At 42.2% G+C, this 18,897-nt stretch overlaps 1 protein-coding gene across 1 annotated transcript in view; it reads left to right on the top strand.

Moving 5' to 3' along the window:
• LOC144604853 (golgin subfamily B member 1-like) overlaps positions 1 to 17,567 on the top strand; it is a 58,840-nt gene extending 41,273 nt beyond the window's left edge. The window contains exons 15-23 of the mRNA XM_078419617.1: positions 362 to 2,300; positions 3,601 to 3,779; positions 4,264 to 4,399; positions 6,320 to 6,460; positions 8,229 to 8,390; positions 9,875 to 9,969; positions 12,890 to 13,024; positions 14,236 to 14,344; positions 14,784 to 17,567. Coding sequence (XP_078275743.1) covers positions 362 to 2,300; positions 3,601 to 3,779; positions 4,264 to 4,399; positions 6,320 to 6,460; positions 8,229 to 8,390; positions 9,875 to 9,969; positions 12,890 to 13,024; positions 14,236 to 14,344; positions 14,784 to 14,915 — 3,028 coding nt within the window. The 3' untranslated portion in view covers positions 14,916 to 17,567. The remainder of the gene's footprint in view (positions 1 to 361; positions 2,301 to 3,600; positions 3,780 to 4,263; positions 4,400 to 6,319; positions 6,461 to 8,228; positions 8,391 to 9,874; positions 9,970 to 12,889; positions 13,025 to 14,235; positions 14,345 to 14,783) is intronic.
• Positions 17,568 to 18,897: the final 1,330 nt, after the last annotated feature.

Here is an 18,897-nt window from a genome sequence, read left to right as displayed (position 1 = left end):
TCACCTTTTATGTCCTTAACTTTTATTATATAGATTATTTTTTTGTAATAATTGAGGCTCTATCAGAAAATTTCTTTCAAATGTCTTAATTTCACTGCCATACCTTAATACTGTGGAGCAAAATGCAAAAGTACTGCAAGTGGAAATTAGAAAATGAAAAATAGCAAATGACAGAAACACATAGCAGATCAAGTAACACTTATGGAGAGAGAAACAGTGTTAATGTTTTAGGTTGATGACCTTGGAACACGAAGGGCCTAAAACATTACTTCTCTCACCGCAAATGCTCACTGACCTGCTGAGTACTTCCAGTACTTTGCTTTTTTTAATGTATTATTAATTTTTCGGATCTATTTTTTAGGTTGGAGCACAGTGAGCAGGAATGGGAATCAAAGTTCAGGATTGAAGAAGAAAATCAGAGGCAACTGATGCAAAAGGTTCAAGATGAAAACCGGCTCCTCCTCTCAAAATCTGAAGAATTCCAGAAGCTACACAAGGATTCTCAGAATGAACAATTGAAATTATTAGAGGAAAATAAAAATCTGAGAGAACAAATTGCTGGTTTGAACAGTTCCCTGGAGAAGTTTGAGGTGACCAAGGGAAACATGGAGAAAGATTTAAGCGAGCGAGAGGCAGAGGTACAGAATTATATGCTCACCTGTGAGCAGCAGCAATCTGACCTCCAAAATTGCAAAGTTTTAATGGAGAGACTCCATGAAGAGACCGGAGAAAAAGAGGAAAAGATTGTTGCGCTTCTGGCAGCGAAAGAGGAGGCTGTTTCCAATGCTATTTCTGAAGCCCAGCAACAACATGCTGAAGAAATAAGGCACTGGGAGAAACAGGTTGAACAGTTGGAAAAGGAGAAATCAGAAGGACAGCAAGCAATCAGAACGTTGCGGAGGGAAAGTGAAGATCTAGATGCAAAGCTGAGACAAACTGAAGAGGAATTAAAGCAGCACAAGATGAAGCTGGAATCATTAACAAAGTCCATGGCATCTCTCCAGAATGACCGGGAGAGAGTGCTGAGTGACTACAAACAACTGGAGCAAAGACACATTGATGCAATTGTAGAAAAAGACCGGCTGATTCAGGAGGCTGCCACTGAGAACAATAAACTCAAGAACGAATTTCGGAGCCACCAAGGAGAGAGGGATGATTTGAATTCTGAAAATGCCAAACTCAATGCACAGCTTGTGAGATACAGAGAAGATCTCAATCAGGTGATTCTATTGAAGGATTCTCAGCACAAGGAGTTCCAACAAATTCAGCTTGAGAGAAATAAAGTATTGGAAAATGAGAAAACTGATGTGGAAAAGAAGTTACAAAAAGTGGAGAACGTTTCAAAAGAACTCGAGCAGGAAAATGACACACTGAAAGAAGGGAAGCAGAAACAAAATGAACATTTGCAGTTGACAGATAAAATCATTGATGGACTGAAGGAAGAAATAGAAAGGTTAACAAGTGGTGGGCCTGTTCAAGTACTCCAGCAACAGCTGGATGAAAAGGTAACCAAAGTGGAGGAACTGATGACCAATCTCTTCTCCGTAAAGGAAAAGGCAGCTGAGCTCGAGCTGAAAGTCGTGAGGGTTGAAGATGAAACAAGGCAGAAGCTCATTGACACTGAAGCCAAGTATGAGAAGGAATTTGAGAATTTGCAGCGTAATGATGGAATCATGAGAAATGAAACTGAAACAGCAGAGGAGAGAGTGGCTGAACTGGCAAGGGACCTAATGGACACCGAGCAGAGATTGCGAGAAGCGATCGAAAATATTGATCACCTCCAGGGACAGAACCAATCTTTTGGAAAAGCCATGAGTTCATTGCAAGACAACCGAGATGATCTCCTAGCTCAATTTGAGACGTTGCAGAGCAAATACATGTATGACTTAGAGATGGAGAAGGGCAGAAGCGACGAATTGCAGCAAGAGCTATCCCAATCTAAATCCCAATGCTGTGAGTTGGTGGAAGAGAATAACCGTCTCTCCACTGAGTTGACAGCTTGGAACAACAATACCATTGAAGACAGCCTGTTGGCCCGCATTGATGAACTGAACGCACTGCTTTCTTCCAAACAGCAAGTTGTTCATGACTTAACCTTAGAACTAGAAAGCTCAGACATTCAGTTAAATTCATTTTCCAAAACAGTGAATACCCTACAAGATGAGAGGGATAGACTGATGGATGAAGTGGCCAAAACCAAAAAGGTTTATGAAGTAAAGCAGGGGTTTTCTTCAAAGCCTGGCGAAGTGCAGAGTCTGAGAAATGCTTTGTCTTCATTGCAGAATGACCGCGATAGACTGGTAACTATAATTTCTGTCACTTTCAGCTTTAAGTGGACTTTCCTACATCTTCAAACTACATTTTTCTATTTCCTTTTCAACTGTCCTAACCTTGGGCTCAGCTATATATATCCCAACATACATTGCTCCTTTTACCTATCACTTTTGAATTTCTGGACTGTCATTGTTGCCTGGCCAGTAATGGTACAGTATTAACATTTCATCCTTGTGTTCAAATCCCTTTCCAATTGTTTTTCAATGTACAGTGTAGTAATATGTAGAGTTGGAGAGTATAGAGAAGAGATTCCAGCATTTGGAACATGAGTAGTGAAACTATAATTACCATGTTGGAACGATTGAAATTAGAGATAAGCAGGAAAAGGTATTCAAAATTAAGGTGGTTGAAGGATGGGAAACAAGGAGTAATGAAGCATGTTAGCTTCTTTTAACACTGAACATTGTAAAGATATTTTGAATATAAAAACAGATACATTGGAAACACCCAGCAGCTGAGGCTGCATCTGTGAGAATGGAACAGAGCTACTATTTCAGGTCTTCTCATCCTAATCTGGCACATATTCTTTGACCTATAACTTTAGCTGTGTTCTCTTTCTACACGTATACCTGACCTGTTAAGTATTTTCCTGTTTTTATTTTAGATTTTATTTTAGATTTCCAGCATCTGCTGGATTTTTTTCAGATTTTTAACTGATATTTGTAAGTCAATGGAAATTTCCATAAAGTATTTTCTTAGAAATATTTATTTGGAGTTGGAGATCTTAGCAAAGTTATTCTTTTATTTATTGTCCTACATTGTCAGAGATGGTGATAGAGACTTTTGCTGGTAAAATCTGAAAATGCAAAAATTATTTCATTCATGACCCAAAAAGAGACAATGGGACAAAATTCTGCTATTCCTCCCCCCCCCCCCCCCCCTCTCCAATTTGGGCATCTTTAGGAAAAAACAAAAAACTAAAAATTGACAACTATATCCACATAGTGCTAAAGGTGAGAGGGGTGGACTTGAAACCAGCTCAATGCAAACTTTAATTGTAACATTTGAGTTACAAGTCAAAGGGAAGGTGGTGCACCTTGGGGCCAAATCCCTGCAATGTCTTATCCATGCCTGCAATGTAAATGCTGTGTCCTTTATTCTGCTGGTGCTGTGTCCCCAATCTGCCCTGCCTGAATCAACATTCTACAGGGTTTGGCATGTCCCAAGGTGTCATGATCTCAGTTGTGTTGGTCATCTGCATTCTTGACACCTAACTGTTCGGTGCAGTATTTTGTGTTGTTCCATTTTTCCAATTTTCGGTTACAGCTGAGGGAGTTGAAAAGTCTCCAGCAGCAGTATGTGAGGATTGGGGAAGAGACAGCTGAAATATCTCAGCTCCAAATCCAACTGGAAGATCAAAAGCAACAGATAGCTAATTACCAAATGATGCAGGAACAACTGAAGCAAGAACACAGTGCCTGCCAAGAAGAATTAGGACACCTAAGGTAATTATTTGATTCTTTGCTTCTTTCATTTCTGGAGTTTCTTCTAACCCTCTCACCTTTTTGGTTTTATTTAGATCCCAAGCACAGTTTCATTGTTGCTTCCCCAAGATCATAGGCTTGAGCAACAAACATTCTACCAAGTGGTGGTCTTATTCAAGAAGTAGTAGCGTTTTTTTTTATCAACATGGCTGAGATGGACTGAATTATCTAATTTTGTTGATGAATCTCTGAAATGTTAACATTTATTTGGTTCACAAAGGTTCTCTTCAAAATCCACATTATTTTGTGGCAGTCAATATGGACTCTGAAGATCCCATTGGCAGTGAAGGAAGGGGAAGCCGATGATGGTCAATATTCTACAGATAACATTGTGAAAGGAAGTTGAAAATAGAATTCTATTAAAGCACTAGGAGAACCAAACAAGTTTGGATGCTATCCCATTGATCTTCTGCCATGTATAAAATTCTATTGCTATGTATTGCAGGTCCGAGAAGTTATCCTTTGTTGCACAGAGTGAAAGGCTGAAGGAACAGTATCTGATTGCTGTGTCAGATAAAGACAAACAGATCCACGAGCTTCAGAGCATGTGCCAGGAGATGAGGCTGAAGTTGATGCAGCAGGTACTGAACTGGGTCTAACCCTAAACCTGGGGTGTAAGCTGCCCAAGTGAAATATGAGATGCTATTCCTCCAATTTACCCAAGCGAAATATGAGGCGCTGTTCTTCCAATTTACCGAAGCGATATATGAGGTGCTGTTCCTCCAATTTCCCTAACATGCCAGCGCTATGAATATTAACTTCTCTAACTTCAAGTAACCCTTGCTTTCCCTCTCTCGCCATCCCTCCCCCTTCCCAGTTCTCCAACCAGCCTTACTGTCCCCCTGATTACATTCTGTCTGTGTTTGCTTTGTTGTCACCTTCTCCAAGCTAACAATGATCCGTTCTACATTTAAGTGATTTAAATGCTCATCTAGATACTTATTAGATATTGTCGGAGTCTCTGCCTTCACCATTGCTCAGGCACTAAGTTCCAAATGCCAATCATGCTCTGAAATAATTATTTCTTCCATCTCCTCTAAACCTCTTTCTTCTTCCTTGTACAAATGTCTCTCTGCTATGGGAAAATGTTTACTTCTGTCTACACTTCGTATACCCCTCAGAATTTTTGCAAAGCTCTATCAGGTCCATAAGAACTTTCCACTCCAAGGAAAACAAACCCACGCAATCCATTTTCATTTTCACTTCAATACCAAAATATTCCACCTCAAGCAATATCTTGATGAATCTCGGATTTTCTATACTATCATAACCAAAACTGTACTCAATATTCCAGAAGTGGCTTCACCAATTTTTCGATAAAGCTTGAACCATACATTTTCTGCTTTTACTCTCTGCCCCGAGTGTGAAGGCGAGCATCCTGTGTGCCATCTTTACCATGTTGTCTACTTGTGCTGCCACCTTCAGGTATCTTGAGACTTTTACATCAATGTTTTTCTGCTGCCCAATATTCCCAAGGGCCTTATCATTTGTGTATTTGTCTTATCCTTATTTGTTCTCCTAAATAGAATCACTTTGCACTTCTATTTCCTGTTGCTCTGCCCAACTTAGCAACTGATCAATACGTTTCTGCAGTCTGCGACGATCCTCCGCACTCTACTATTCCATCATTTATTTGTGTCATCTTGAAACTTGCCAATCACACCTCTTCCATTAGTATCTATATCGTAATCATATGTAGCAAACAATAAGGGCCAAAATGCTCATTTCTGTAGTACAACACTTGTGACAGGCTTCCATTCATAAAATCACCCTTCCACTTCTACCCTCTGCCTTCTTTTAGCCAGCCAGTTTTGCAACCAATTTAACATCGACTGTGGACTGCAGTGTTTGGGATCAGCCTCCCATGCGAGACATTGTCAAATGGCTGATAAAAGGAGTGAGGGGCAGGCTGTTCCGGCATCTATCCCAGGGCTGTGCTACATAGAAACATACAGCGTGCAAGTGCCAAATTTCTTAAATTCATATGAGTCAATTCTGACCATCTCCTCCACCTCCCAGCTGGTGGAATAGCCAATCTCAGCTGTGAAGCCCTTGGTGGCCACATTGAGTTGCACTGTCTGGACGTATTGCATATGATGATAGAGGCTTGCAGCGTGGAAACAGGACCTTCAGCCCAACTTGCCCATGCCCACACTTGCCAACATATCCTAGCTACACTAGTCTCACTTGCCTGCATTTGGCCCACATCCCTCTGAACTTGTCCTATCCATGTACCTGTCTAACTGTTTCTTAAATGTTGCAATAGTACCTGCCTCAATTATCTCCTCTGACAGCTTGTTCCATACACCCACCACCCTTTGTGTGAAAAGGATGCTATTAAACCCGTCAGGTTCCTATTAAATCTTTGCACCCTCACCTTAAACCTATGTCCTCTGGTTCTCAATTTCTGTACTCTGGGCAAGAGACTCTGTGCGCCTACCTGATCTATTCCTCTCATAATTTGTACACCTTCTGAATACATTATCACACCTGTCAAACAGGGATCTGCTGAGGCAGCTAACCTTGGGGAGACTCGTAAAGAAGACGTGCAGACTGAGAACAGACAGCTGAAGGACCAGTTGAATGACAGCCTGAAGGAGCTGCATCAGAAGGAGCATCGTATCCAGAAACTCAACAGCAAGGTGAGGCAGAGCACAGATTAACTACAGTGCCCTCCATCATGTTGGGACAAAGACCCATCATTTATTTATTTGCCTCTGTGCTCCACAATTTGAGATTTGTAATAGAAAAAAATCACATGTGGTTAAAGTGCATATTGTCAGATTTTAATAAAGGCCACTTTAATACATTTTGGTTTCACCATGTAGAAATTACAGCTGTGCTTATACATAGTCTCCCCGTTTCAGGGCACCATAATGTTTGGGACACAGCAATGTCATGCAAATGAAAGTAGTTATGTTTAGTATTTTGTTGCATATCTTTGCACGCAATGACGGCTTGAAGTCTGTGATTCTTGAACACCACCTGGGTGTCTTCTCTGGTGATACTCTGCCTGGCCTGTATTGCAGCCATCTTTAGCTTATGCATGTTTTGGGGGCTAGTCCCCTTCAGTTTTCTCTCATTTAAAAGGCATGCTCAATTGGGTTCAGATCAGGTGATTGACTTGGCCACTCAAGAATTGACCATTTTTTAACTTTGAAAAACTCCTTTGCTGCTTTAGAAGTATTTTTGGGATCATTGTCTTGCTGTAGAATAAACTCCCAGCCAATGAGTTTTGAGGCATTTGTTTGAACTTGAGCAGATAGGATGTGTCTATACACTTCGGAATTCATTATGCTACTACCATCAGCAGTTGTATCATCAATGAAGATAAGTGAGCCAGTACCTTCAGCAGCCATACATGCCCAGGCCATAACTCTCCCACCACTGTGTTTCACAAATGAGGTGGCATGCTTTGGATCTTGGGCAGTTCCTTCTCTCCTCCATACTTTGCTCTTGCCATTACTCTGATATAAGTCAATCTTTGTCTCATCCAGACAATCCTGGAGAACTGGCACAGGCGCTTGCACTCAAAATTCTGGATTAAGATCTAATGTGATCTTCATGCTTGCCAGGAGAGGTGGCTGAAAAAACACGATCAGCTTGCAAATACTTGCGCTAAATCAAAAACATTCTGAGTTACTTTTGCTGGATTCCTGGTACTTTGCAAGGACCTAGCTTTCTGAGATGCTGCCTGATCCACTGAGTTACTCCAGCATTCTGTGTCTATACCTGTCTTTATTGTATGAACTGGTTTGGCAGTGAGCCAAGTGATAGTATCTGGAAACTTGTTTTAGAAAGAGGTTATAATGTGTGACTAGTTGAGAGAGAAACTGTTCACTCCTGCTCAAAGGCATTAACTTGTCACTTCCTCTGATAGTTAGGCACCATTGAAAATATTGGCATTTCCCTTCCTTCCACCACTCCACTGCAGTGCTAACATTCCCACCCTTCCTACCCTCCCACTCAAGGGGTTGGCTCACTCCACACCCCTCTCCACGGAGGTGCCAAATCTTCACCTCCCTCACACTGAAAGTTGCTGACACTCTCCCCACCCCTCACACTGAAGGGGCTGGCTCTCTCTCCCCCCCCCCCCCCCCCCTCTGCATTGAAGATTCGGCTCCCCGCTCCTTCCTAAGAAGGAACCAGTTCTCTTAACCTCAAACCTTTTCCAAAGCTGCTAAATTTCAAGTGAGCTTGAGATTACTACTAAATACCAGGCTGATGGTATTTTCGTTATGCAAATGAACTACAGAAAAGGTGTGTTGCAGATTTTCATTTAGAAATTTTGGGAGTTGATTCTTGCTGAGATGGGATGAAACTGTTCTTACTCCTGATATCACATGTTAATTGAAATGTGTTCCTTGTTTTTACCTACCCTGACCACTGCTCTCTCCACTTGATCGGCAGATGTCCGTGGTGTTTGAGGAAAAGATTGCACTCTCTGCCCAGGTGCGGGCCACAACACAGAGCCTGCGTGACATGCAGCAACGACTGAACGAGTTCCAGTCCAATCATTCATCCCTTGAACGGCAACTGCATGTGGCCACGGGGCTGTTGAATGAGAAGAAGGTGAGTCTGATGGGATATTGAGTAAGGTAAGAGAGGAGATTGCAGGCGCCTTCAAAGGACAAAGGCCTTTGTATCCTCTCTATGAGATCGGCGGCACGGTGGCGCAGCGGTAGAGTTGCTGCCTTACAGCGAATGCAGCGCCGGAGACTCGGGTTCGATCCTGACTACGGGTGCTGTCTGTACGGAGTTTGTACGTTCTCCCCGTGACCTGCGTGGGTTTTCTCCGAGATATTCGGTTTCCTCCCACACTCCAAAGACATACAGGTTTGTAGGTTAATTGGCTGGGCAAATGTAAAAATTGTCCCTAGTGGGTGTAGGATGGTGTTAATGTGCGGGGATCGCTGGGCGGCGCGGACCCGGTGGGCCGAAGGGCCTGTTTCTGCGCTGTATCTCTAAAATCTTAAGATCTCAAAAAAATCTAAAAAATCTAAAAATCCCGAAGGACTGGAGAGGAGCCAATGTTGTTGTTCCATTGTTTAAGAAAGGTCATGGTAATCCAATAAATTATAGGCTGTTGAGCAACACATCCGTGGTAGGTATTTGAGAGGAATCTTTGTGAAATGATTTCTTGCATTTGGAAGAGGATGGAGCAGTTAGAGACAGTCAGCATGGCATTGTCTGCAGCTGGTCATGTACTCCATTAGTACGCTAACTTAATGGAGTTATTTGAGGATGTGTTGAATTGGTTGTTTAAGCTAGGACAGAGGGTTTGACTCCATGAATTTTAGTAAGACAAGGTCAAGGAAAATCCCAAGAGATTGTTCAAGTATATTATGAATAAAAACATGGCAGGGGACACAATAGTTATCCTTAAAGATCCGATTGGCTTACTATGTAGAACCACTATGTAAGAGATGGGAGAGATATAAAATGAATACTTCTCAAGTTTTTATTGAGAAGATCGTGGAAACTAATGAACTGGGGTTGATGAGTTTGATGTCTTAGGCATATTCAAATTATCAAAGAGGAGGTATTAAAGTGCATTAAGATGGATAAAGCCCCAGGATCTGACTGAGAACATCCACGGACATTGTGGGAAGCATGGGAGGTAATTGTGGAGGTCCTTGCAGAGATATTTGCCTGGTGTCAGGATGCTGGGTGATGATTAATGTGAGAAAAATGAAGCATGGGAAGAGTTGCAATATATAATTTTATTCCATATCTGATCCCTGCCCTTCCATATCCCTGTTAAAGTCTGGCTTGTAGAGCTGTTATTTTATGTTCATGCAATTCAAACACCTTTAACTGCAATCCGTACCTAAGAGCAAGACCATTTTACATTCATCATGTAAACTGAATGTTTTTGATTAGATTCAGATCTGAACTGCTCTCTTGTGTATCTATTGTCCTGTATAATATAACAAGATATCTTTGATTCATCGTGTAATGGTGTGATGGGTCTTGCTGCAGTGCAGTGACATTTTGAGTGCTGTATTGTCCTTGTTGAACCCTCTTGTGATTTTGTTTATTTCTCGGGCATTCAGACAGTCATGGTTGACACTGCACCTGGTGGCCCTCAGGAAAAGGACATGATTGAGATGCAGGATAAGGAAACAGAATTGAAACAGCTGAAACAAAGGTAAAAACGTGGGACAGAATCTTCTAATATTGTCTGCAAAGTAGCAGGTGGAGAACAATTCTGAAGAATGGTCAAAGTCCTGAAACATTACCAGTATGTCTCCACAGATACTGCATGGCTTGCTTGGTATCCCCAGTATTTGTTGATGTATTTCAGTTGTCCAGTTTTTTGTGCTTTTGGATGCAATGGTACAGCTGATTCCTGGAACACCATTTTTCTGCCCTTGACACTATAGAATATTGCTGCTCAGGGCAGAGACACCTGATATCTTGCCTATGCTTACTTGGGCATTTGTTTCACTTTGCCATTCCCAATTTTCCTTCTCTTACCCCTTTAGCTTTGTAATTTGTGATCAGAGTTTTCTGATGCCAATTAGTTACTCTGCATGCTAAAGCCGAGCTTTGTCAGACACCACAACTGTTCATATTTATCTGGAAAGCTGATTTTGCAGCACGTCATTGGGCAGTAAACGTGAATAGTAGCACAGCATACTGCTCCCTTGCAAATTCGAGGATGCAATAGTACATATCAGTGGTAGTGTCAATGTTCGTATTACAGCTAAAAATATAACATTTCTGTATAAACCATTATATTCCAGAAGAGAGCACAGATTCGGAAAGAAGAGGGTTTGACTGGCAGAGAACTGGGAGCAGGAACTTGAAAGATGTTCAAGTCATAGACCTATACAACACATAAACAGACCTTTCAGCTGAGGTTTCCATACGGACCGTTTCCTAACCAACCTAATCCCACTTGCCAGTGCCTGCCCTATGTCCCTCCAAACCTTTTCTTTCCATGTACCTACCCAAGTGTCTTTCAAATATCGTAATTATACTTGACGCTTCCTCTTGCAGCATGTTCCATTTATGCATCACCCACTGTGTGGAAAAGTTGCTCCTTGGGTCTCTTAAATCTTTCCCTCTCACCTTAAAATTGATGCCTTACAGTTTTTGACTCGCCCTATATTGTGGGAAAGACTGGCTGTTCATCTTATTCCCCTTATGTGCCATTCGTGGCTCCATTAACCCAGTTATAATCTTAGATGATCTTGGTTGTCCACTTGATCAGGTCCCTGATTGTAGGGCGGCACGGTGGCGCAGCGGTAGAATTGCTGCCTTACAGCGAATGCAGCGCCGGAGACTCGGGTTCGATCCTGACTACGGCGCCGTCTGTACAGATTTTGTACGTTCTCCCTGTGACCTGCGTGGGTTTTCTCCGAGATCTTCGGTTTCCTCCCACACTCCAAAGACGTACAGGTTTGTAGGTTAATTGGCTGGGCAAATGTAAAAAAAATTGTCCCTAGTGGGTGTAGGATAGTGTTAGTGTTCGGGGATCGCTGGGCGGCGTGGACCCGGTGGGCCGAAGGGCCTGTTTCTGCGCTGTATCTCTAAATCTAAAAAAATCTATACAAATTGTAGTGTCATCTGCAAACTCACGAACCATAAATAATGAACAACAGTGGACTCGGCACTAGTCTTCCAGCATTTCATCTGTGACAAATATCCCTACAATTTCTTTCTGAACTTCCTATACTGTCCTAGAACAAACTGGTTCAATTGCAGGTATTAATCTACCTTACATGGTTTGAGACCTCCAGCACCATCCCTTCTGTAATGTAGACTCTCTTTAAAACTATTTACTTCCCTGGGTTCCCTGGCATCTAAGTCTTTTTCTCTACAGTAAATGCTGATGAGAAATATTTGTTTAAGACATTGCCCATCTCCCATCACTCCACGCATGGATGACTGTTGATCTTTAAGAGCCCTATTCTCTCCCAAGTTGATCTTTTGCCCTTAATATTTTTGTAAAATCTTATAGGATTTTCATACCTTATCTGCCAAAGCTATCTCATGTTTCCTTTTTGACTTCCTAATTTTCCTCTTAGGAGTACTCCTCTACCTTTCAAGAGATTCACTTGATCCCTTCTGCCTATACCTGACATATGGCTCAGTTTTCTTGGCCAGAGACTCAATATCTCTTATCAGAGAGTCATCTCATCAATATCTGTTATCAAAGAGGCCCTTCAGCCCAACTTGCCCACATCGGCCAACATGTCCCACCTACACTAGTCCCACCTGCCTATGTTTGGCCCATATCCCTCTAAATCTGGCGCATCCAAATACCTGTCTAAGTGCTTCTTAAACGTTGCGATAGTAGATAGCTATCATCTAGAGTTCACCACTCCTGCCACCCTTGCCCTTCACTCACTATCACTCTCTCATTCTTTAGTCTCCCACTTACCAGACATCCCTTTCCTCACAGTCTTCTCCAATCAATTTTTGAAAGTTTCTAATACCATAAAAATTGGCCTTGCCTCAAGTTAGGGCTTTTCACTTGTGGACCAGTTCTATCCTTTTCCATAAGTATTTTAAAACAAATAGATTTATGGTCACTGGTCCCAAAGATTAGATACCTAACAGAAAAATTGTACTCCCTGTCTCTTAGTAGATGGGAAGTGATTATGGGGACCAAGCTCCTATCACTCGGGAAGCCGTTCAAGGCATGGGGGGGGGGGGGGGGGGGGGGGGGGGGAGAGTTGTGAGAAGATTAGAGAGATGGCATGAGCAGGTTATTAAAATTGGGGACCAATTGCATTCTTTGCCATGTGGGGGTTGAAGTGTTTTATGAAAATTATTACACGGGTGAGGAACTTTGATTAAATGGTTAAACTAGAGAATTTGGAGGTGAATTTCTTGAAACTGAAGAGGTTATGAGGAGACCTGATGTAGGTATTTTAAATCATGAAGTAAGTGTATTGATAGTAATTTATAGAAAATAGTGTGTTGCCATTTGGTCAAGAACTAGGGCACATCATCATGGTGATTGGCAAAAGCAGCAAAGGAGTAGAACATGAGGAAAAATGTTCTCCTCCTTATTCCATGTTGATATGAAAATTGTTCTCTCGGTTGGTGTTTCAAAGGCTAATTGAAGCTAAGCAGGAACAGGACAGAACTGAGCGGGAACTGAGCCAAGTGGAGGGCTTTCTGGCTGAAGAACAGGAAAAGAGATTGGCAGCTGAAGAAGCCCTTCTCTCTGCTGAACATCAACTGAAAAGGTAAGAAAAAAAGTGACCTTGAGCCTGTGAATAAAAGAAAGAAGGATCAGCAATTCTCTTATCCTCCTCTCCCAACCAACATCGTATTTTATAATCCGTTTGAAGAATGGTCAAGAGAAAAGTGTTTTTTATTTAGAGATGTAAGAAATTGTATTAATACAGATGTGCAAAAGTACCCATTTATAAATTCAGGTGCTAAGGGTTAAATTAAGCAATTTATTCTGTTTTTAGAGATTAATTCCACCCAGCCATCTTCATTCCATGTACCTACAGCCACTTAGTCAACTTGCATTATTATACCAACTGACCCAGCTTCCAGCCATCTCTTTCTGCTTCCCAAATCTCTCAACCCCTTTTCTCCCCAATATTCCTTGTCCCTTCCTATCTTATCTGTAGTAATCCCACATATCCACCTTGTTCTCATATCGTTCAAGTCCACCTTCCCCAAATCCCTTCACGGCACCATCCCACCTTTCCAAATTCCTCCGTTCTGCACACGTTCCCACAACTGTCTAATGCAGGTTTAATATTACAGCAGGTGATTTGGAATAAAATCTGGAGCTATGCCATCCCAAAACAGTTGGAAGTCTGGAGCTGTGTTAGGAGTCTTCGGAAGCCGAGATTGAGCTGGAAAAGTCAAGTCAGATATTGTACTATGTTTGTTAGATAAAAGGTGCAACGGTATAGAGGATGTGAAGTGAAAGTAAGTAAAACAGGGGCCACAGTCTAAGAATAAAGGGGAGGCCATTTAAAACTGAGGTGAGAAAAAACGTTTTCACCCAGAGAGTTGTGAATTTGTGGAATTCTCTGCCACAGAAGGCAGTGGAGGCCAATTGACTGGATGAATTTAAAAGAGAGTTAGATGGAGCTCTAGGGGCTAGCGGGATCTGGGGAGAAGGCAGGCACAGGTTACTGATTGTGGATCAATATGATCACAATGAATGGCGGTGCTGGCTTGAAGGGCAAAATAGCCTCCTCCTGCACCTATTTTCTACGTTTCTATGTAAGCCTAACTGAACAGACTGGAGGAGATGAACACCTACTACTATTACTGTGTGTCAGCTAACAGTGTGCATGTCTCAGGAATATTACAGGAGTAATATATCATGTTACACAGTGCTGTTTGCTATCAAGTAGGTGTATTGTGATCGTGAGATGGTAAGAAGCTGAGGAAGAGGTTTTAACAGTTCCTGGTGTCTGATGCTTTTCAGTGCGGAGCTGAGCGAGTGGGTCAGTGCCCAGGAGAGGAACCTCAATGCCTCAGGCTTGACAGAGCATTCCCTGTTGATAGATCTACCGGAGAGTGCCACTCCGAGTAAGGTAAGTACCCCTGCAAAGGAGACAAGTTGGCATTGATGCACATATTGTCAAGAATAGGTCCCCTTATTCCAGTACACCCGACTCTGTGGTCCCACAGTGATGAACATTTCCCCACAAGTCAACAATATGCCAATCCACACCCTTCACATCATCATACAATGCAGCCACTCGATACACTCACACTGCAGAGCCCCATGCTACCCCTCATAAGATTTGAATCTCCCTAATGACAGGCTCTTTCAGTACATTGCTGACCCAGTATTAATTGTGCAACATCCCCCCCCCCCTCCCCTGCTGGCCCATTGTGGGCACTGCGGCATGTCCACAGCCCCGAGCTGCCGAATGCCCAGCCCTGCCCTCCAGTTGGCTCAGTGTGGCCATTGCAGTATGTCCATTCTCTGGTATGTGCTAATTATTGTTCTGTACTTTTTGCCATCAGACGCGGAGGAGCTCCAATGTGAGGTCGTTTTGCTCTCTGTTCCACGCCCGATATCGGACCAAGTTGCTGTTTGCCGCATATTTTATCGTGCTGCATGTCCTGTTCCTCTTGTGCTTCACTGGGAACCTGTAAACTCCACGATGTCTGATGCTCTGGTCGGTCAGGACTGGCTGGCAGTCAGCTGATGGAAAGCAGTGACAGCTGTTCGCACCAGGAATACTAGCTTCACCTGTACTTGGAGATGAAGATTTCTTCTGTCTTCAATGGGAATTTCTACCTGTTTTCAACGGCCTTTATTTTGCTCCGAGTTTTCCTTTCTCTTTTTGACTGATGATGTTGTTCATTTTTGCAGTACTTTGGGGGATCTGATCATGAGGATTCACCCCCTGGATAGCAATGGGCATAGGAAAATATCATGGGCACCTAAAGCACAAATTGTGAATGGATGTTAGGCTGAACATTCAGGAGGGTATGACTGGCTTTTTCCTGATTTTTCTCTTCCACATATCTTCCATGAGTGAGAAGTGATTTGCTTACCTTCTTTACTTTTCCAATGAAGGAAAGTTTTCTCCAAAGAAATACAGACGCATTCCTTATTCTGTGCATGTTCATGCACTTTGATTCATTCTTGCTGTCATTTATATCAGTGCAATGCAGTCTGCAATGTCAGATTTGCTTCAGTAGATGGTGGTGTTGCTTAGCCATTAGCAGCACATGCCTACAGGGGAATTTGACAGCCCATGACAGAGGGAGGGGTGACCCTGAAGGGAAAAAGATAGTTTGCTAATAATGTTGCAGAATGTAATATACTATATAAGATGCTTTACAGTAATACATTAATTCGGATCTCTATCTTTTGGAAAGGAAAGAATGAAGCCGAGGGGAGAATAATCCAGCATGGGTTGCTGTAGTTTCAGGCACGAGAGAGAAATTGCAATTCATAGTTAAAAACAGGTTAGACCTTTGGGAAATGCAGATAAATCAGGGTAAGTATGCTGTGGTGTCAGGCAGGACATTTCACTTGTTTTAGGTAGTCTTTGATTGAACGGGACATGTGCTTACATATTGTTACCGGTTTCAGCTATTTCCTGTTGCCTTATGGGGCAATCCCATCATTCTGTCTATCGGCTGATTAACAAGTGCCTTCCTAAACGTGTTTACATGTTGGACTTTTAAACTCTTTGTGATTTTTATATTTATTTGGCTCATCCTTACAATCGTTTAGCTGCTGAAAACGCAACTCCAAAGCCTTTGCTTGAAAACAGTGGAGAGCAAGAGATTATCCCAATATCAAGGAAGGCCCATTGAGGTGGCATGAGGCTTGTAGTATTGGCTGGGTTTCTGTAATATGATGGGGTGGAGTATGAGTTGCTCCACCTGTAGGACAGATCAGTAGGTAAGCAATGATATTTTACTGTTCCTGTGGGAGAGAAGTTGTCAGACTGATTTGCATGCAAGTAGGATGTAATTCTGGCTAGGACATGACAAAGTGTGCAACAACAATACATGATACCAGGAACATAGCACCAAAATGTAATGAAGGGCTGTAACATGCAGTGAACTGCCAGTCTGGCGTGACCAGCAGGTGATGGGGGTTTATTGGCATGGAGAGATGGAAGTGGTGACAATTGAGGCCTACTGGATATAATTAATGCAGTGCAAACCAGCATGTTTTGAGGATGATGGTAAAGTATGCAGCAAAGTGAAGGCAGGATATGTCAATAAAAGCCTGTTGATTTGCATCTGGTGAGTGTGAGGTGCCTTATGGTGAATGTGGATTGTCACTTCCTCTCTTCTCGAGAGAAAAGAGGGAGAATATGCTGAAAATGTAAGGCAGGAGCATCATTGGGTTAAAAGTACTTCTGATGTAGAATTTAGTCAACTTGCCAAAATGTCGCAAACTGGCCCCAGACTATTCACTGCAGTACAAACATCTGCAGCTCACCAGGAGTGACTATCAGATATACAACTGGCCCCAGGTTCCTTAAAATAGAGAGGGTTTCTAGTCATCAATCAGCCCAGACATCGTCCCCAATCTAAAATCCCGAGTCCTCCAAGTTAAAAGCAAACCCAGCCCTCTGCTGCCCCTAACGGCCCATTCACCCTGAGACCTTACAATGGCCAAAGCAAGAGGGTCCCTCATCCCTGGAGATGCCCTCCCCGTCTCAACACAACCACACCCTCAATTGCAAGAACAATCCAGAACATCTGGATTTTGCTCATTTGGGCAAAAAAAGTGACACTACGGAATACAGGTTAGATTGTGGGTTGTCCCCTGCATAGTTTCTTGCATTTTTAATGAAAATCTTCATAAAATCACAAGGAGTTTAAAATATTTTTTATACATAAAATATATTTAAATATTCCATGATCTTTCTGGGGAGATATCCATTTCTTGTGTACAGTAAATGAGAGGTCCATAGGTGGTCTGCAGGTGGTCCTGTTTAATTTAAATTGTCTATTTATGATATGCAACTCAGATGAGTCGTGTGTTGCCTTTTCCTGGGAACTGTAGATAAAATGGTTGCCAGCGGTTCTTCTACAGTGAATGAAATGGCTGCTGACACTCAAATTTCTTTCACACTATTTGCTTCCATTATTCCACGTGACTGCATGCAAAGTGTTGGACTTAAATATTGAGGAAAGGGGCAATGAGCTGTCAGCAGCACTACTACAAACTAATGGAGGATCTGGCAATAGTTTGGGAGGAGCGGTTAAGATGGAGATGCACCAATGACCAAAGTATTCATGTATGGCTATGAATAAAGTATTTTTGAAAACAAACTGATGATGTCTCAATTCTTGCACTTACTGCTACAGAAGGACAGTAGAACACAGAGAGGCCCACTGGCAATTTGAGCCTGCTCTGCCATTTGATAAGATCATGGCTGATATTCTTCCTCAACACCAAATCCTGGTACTTTGCCTGTATCTCCTGTTTTCTTTCAGAGCCTCATTAACACAGAGAAAGATGTTTGCAAAGTTTCATTGTTGTCCGAGTAGAAACTTCTCATCATGTTCCTAAACAGCCGAACCACTACTCCAGGACTATAAACCCTGGTTGGAGCCTCCTTAGTCTGGGAAAACATAACTCCCACCAGCCTATCAAACTTTAAGAATTTAGTAGGTTTCAATGAAATCTCCTTTCATTTCTCAACTTTTGAGAATACAGGCCAGGTCTACTCATCTAATCAAATGGCAAACCAGTCATCTCTGGAAATAGTGGAGTGAATCTTTTTCTGCTCTCCCAAAGATGCTTCCTTCCTTGGTAAGGACACCTAAATTCTACACAGGACACAAGGTGCAATCTGACCAATGTCTGAAATAACTGCAGAAGGTTTCCTGAGTCCTGAATTTAAATCTTCCTTGAAACAGGAACATGTCAATTGCCTCTCCACTCACTGGCTGCAACAGCATGTTGTATTTAGTGACTTGTATACCAGGATCCATTGAATGTCAACAATCCTCAATCTTTCACTATTTTAAACACTTGTCTACTTTTCTGTTTTGTGTACCAAAGTGAATTACGTCACATTTTTCCCCATTATATTCCATCTTGTGTTTTGTCACCCATTTGCATGTTTGGCTATATCCCCTTGAAGCCTCTTCACATTCTCCTTGCAATTCTGACTTTATCTTGTATCATCAAAACACTGGGCAATATTGCAAATGATTCCTTTGGACCAATCACTGAAGTAGATTGTAACTAGCTCAGTCCCAAATACCAATCCCTGTGATAGTCCTTTGGTCACAGACTGCCAACCTGAGGAACATTAGCATTCCACTCTTGCTGTCAGATGATCAAATCTCAATCTATGGCAGTATATTAACCCCAATTCAGTGTGTGCACCAACTTTGCGAACCTATGTGCAGCATCGGTCAACAAGGTGCTTGGTTCTGTTCCAACCCCAAATGTACCTCCATTATAACCTTTCAGAACACCAAAAGATGACAAAAGAAGACCTTGCTGGAAAAAAAAGCAAAAACCATACAACAGACATCAAACAAGTTTACAATTATATCGGGGCAAATGAGTACAGGCTGACAGCGAAGGTTATGCAATGAGAATAGTTGCAACAGTAGAAAAATAGATCATAGAACCGTATAGCATTAG

Source organism: Rhinoraja longicauda, chromosome 23 (assembly GCF_053455715.1).
Source record: "Rhinoraja longicauda isolate Sanriku21f chromosome 23, sRhiLon1.1, whole genome shotgun sequence".
NCBI lineage: Eukaryota > Metazoa > Chordata > Chondrichthyes > Rajiformes > Arhynchobatidae > Rhinoraja > Rhinoraja longicauda.
This window is presented reverse-complemented; position numbering and strand designations above follow the sequence as displayed.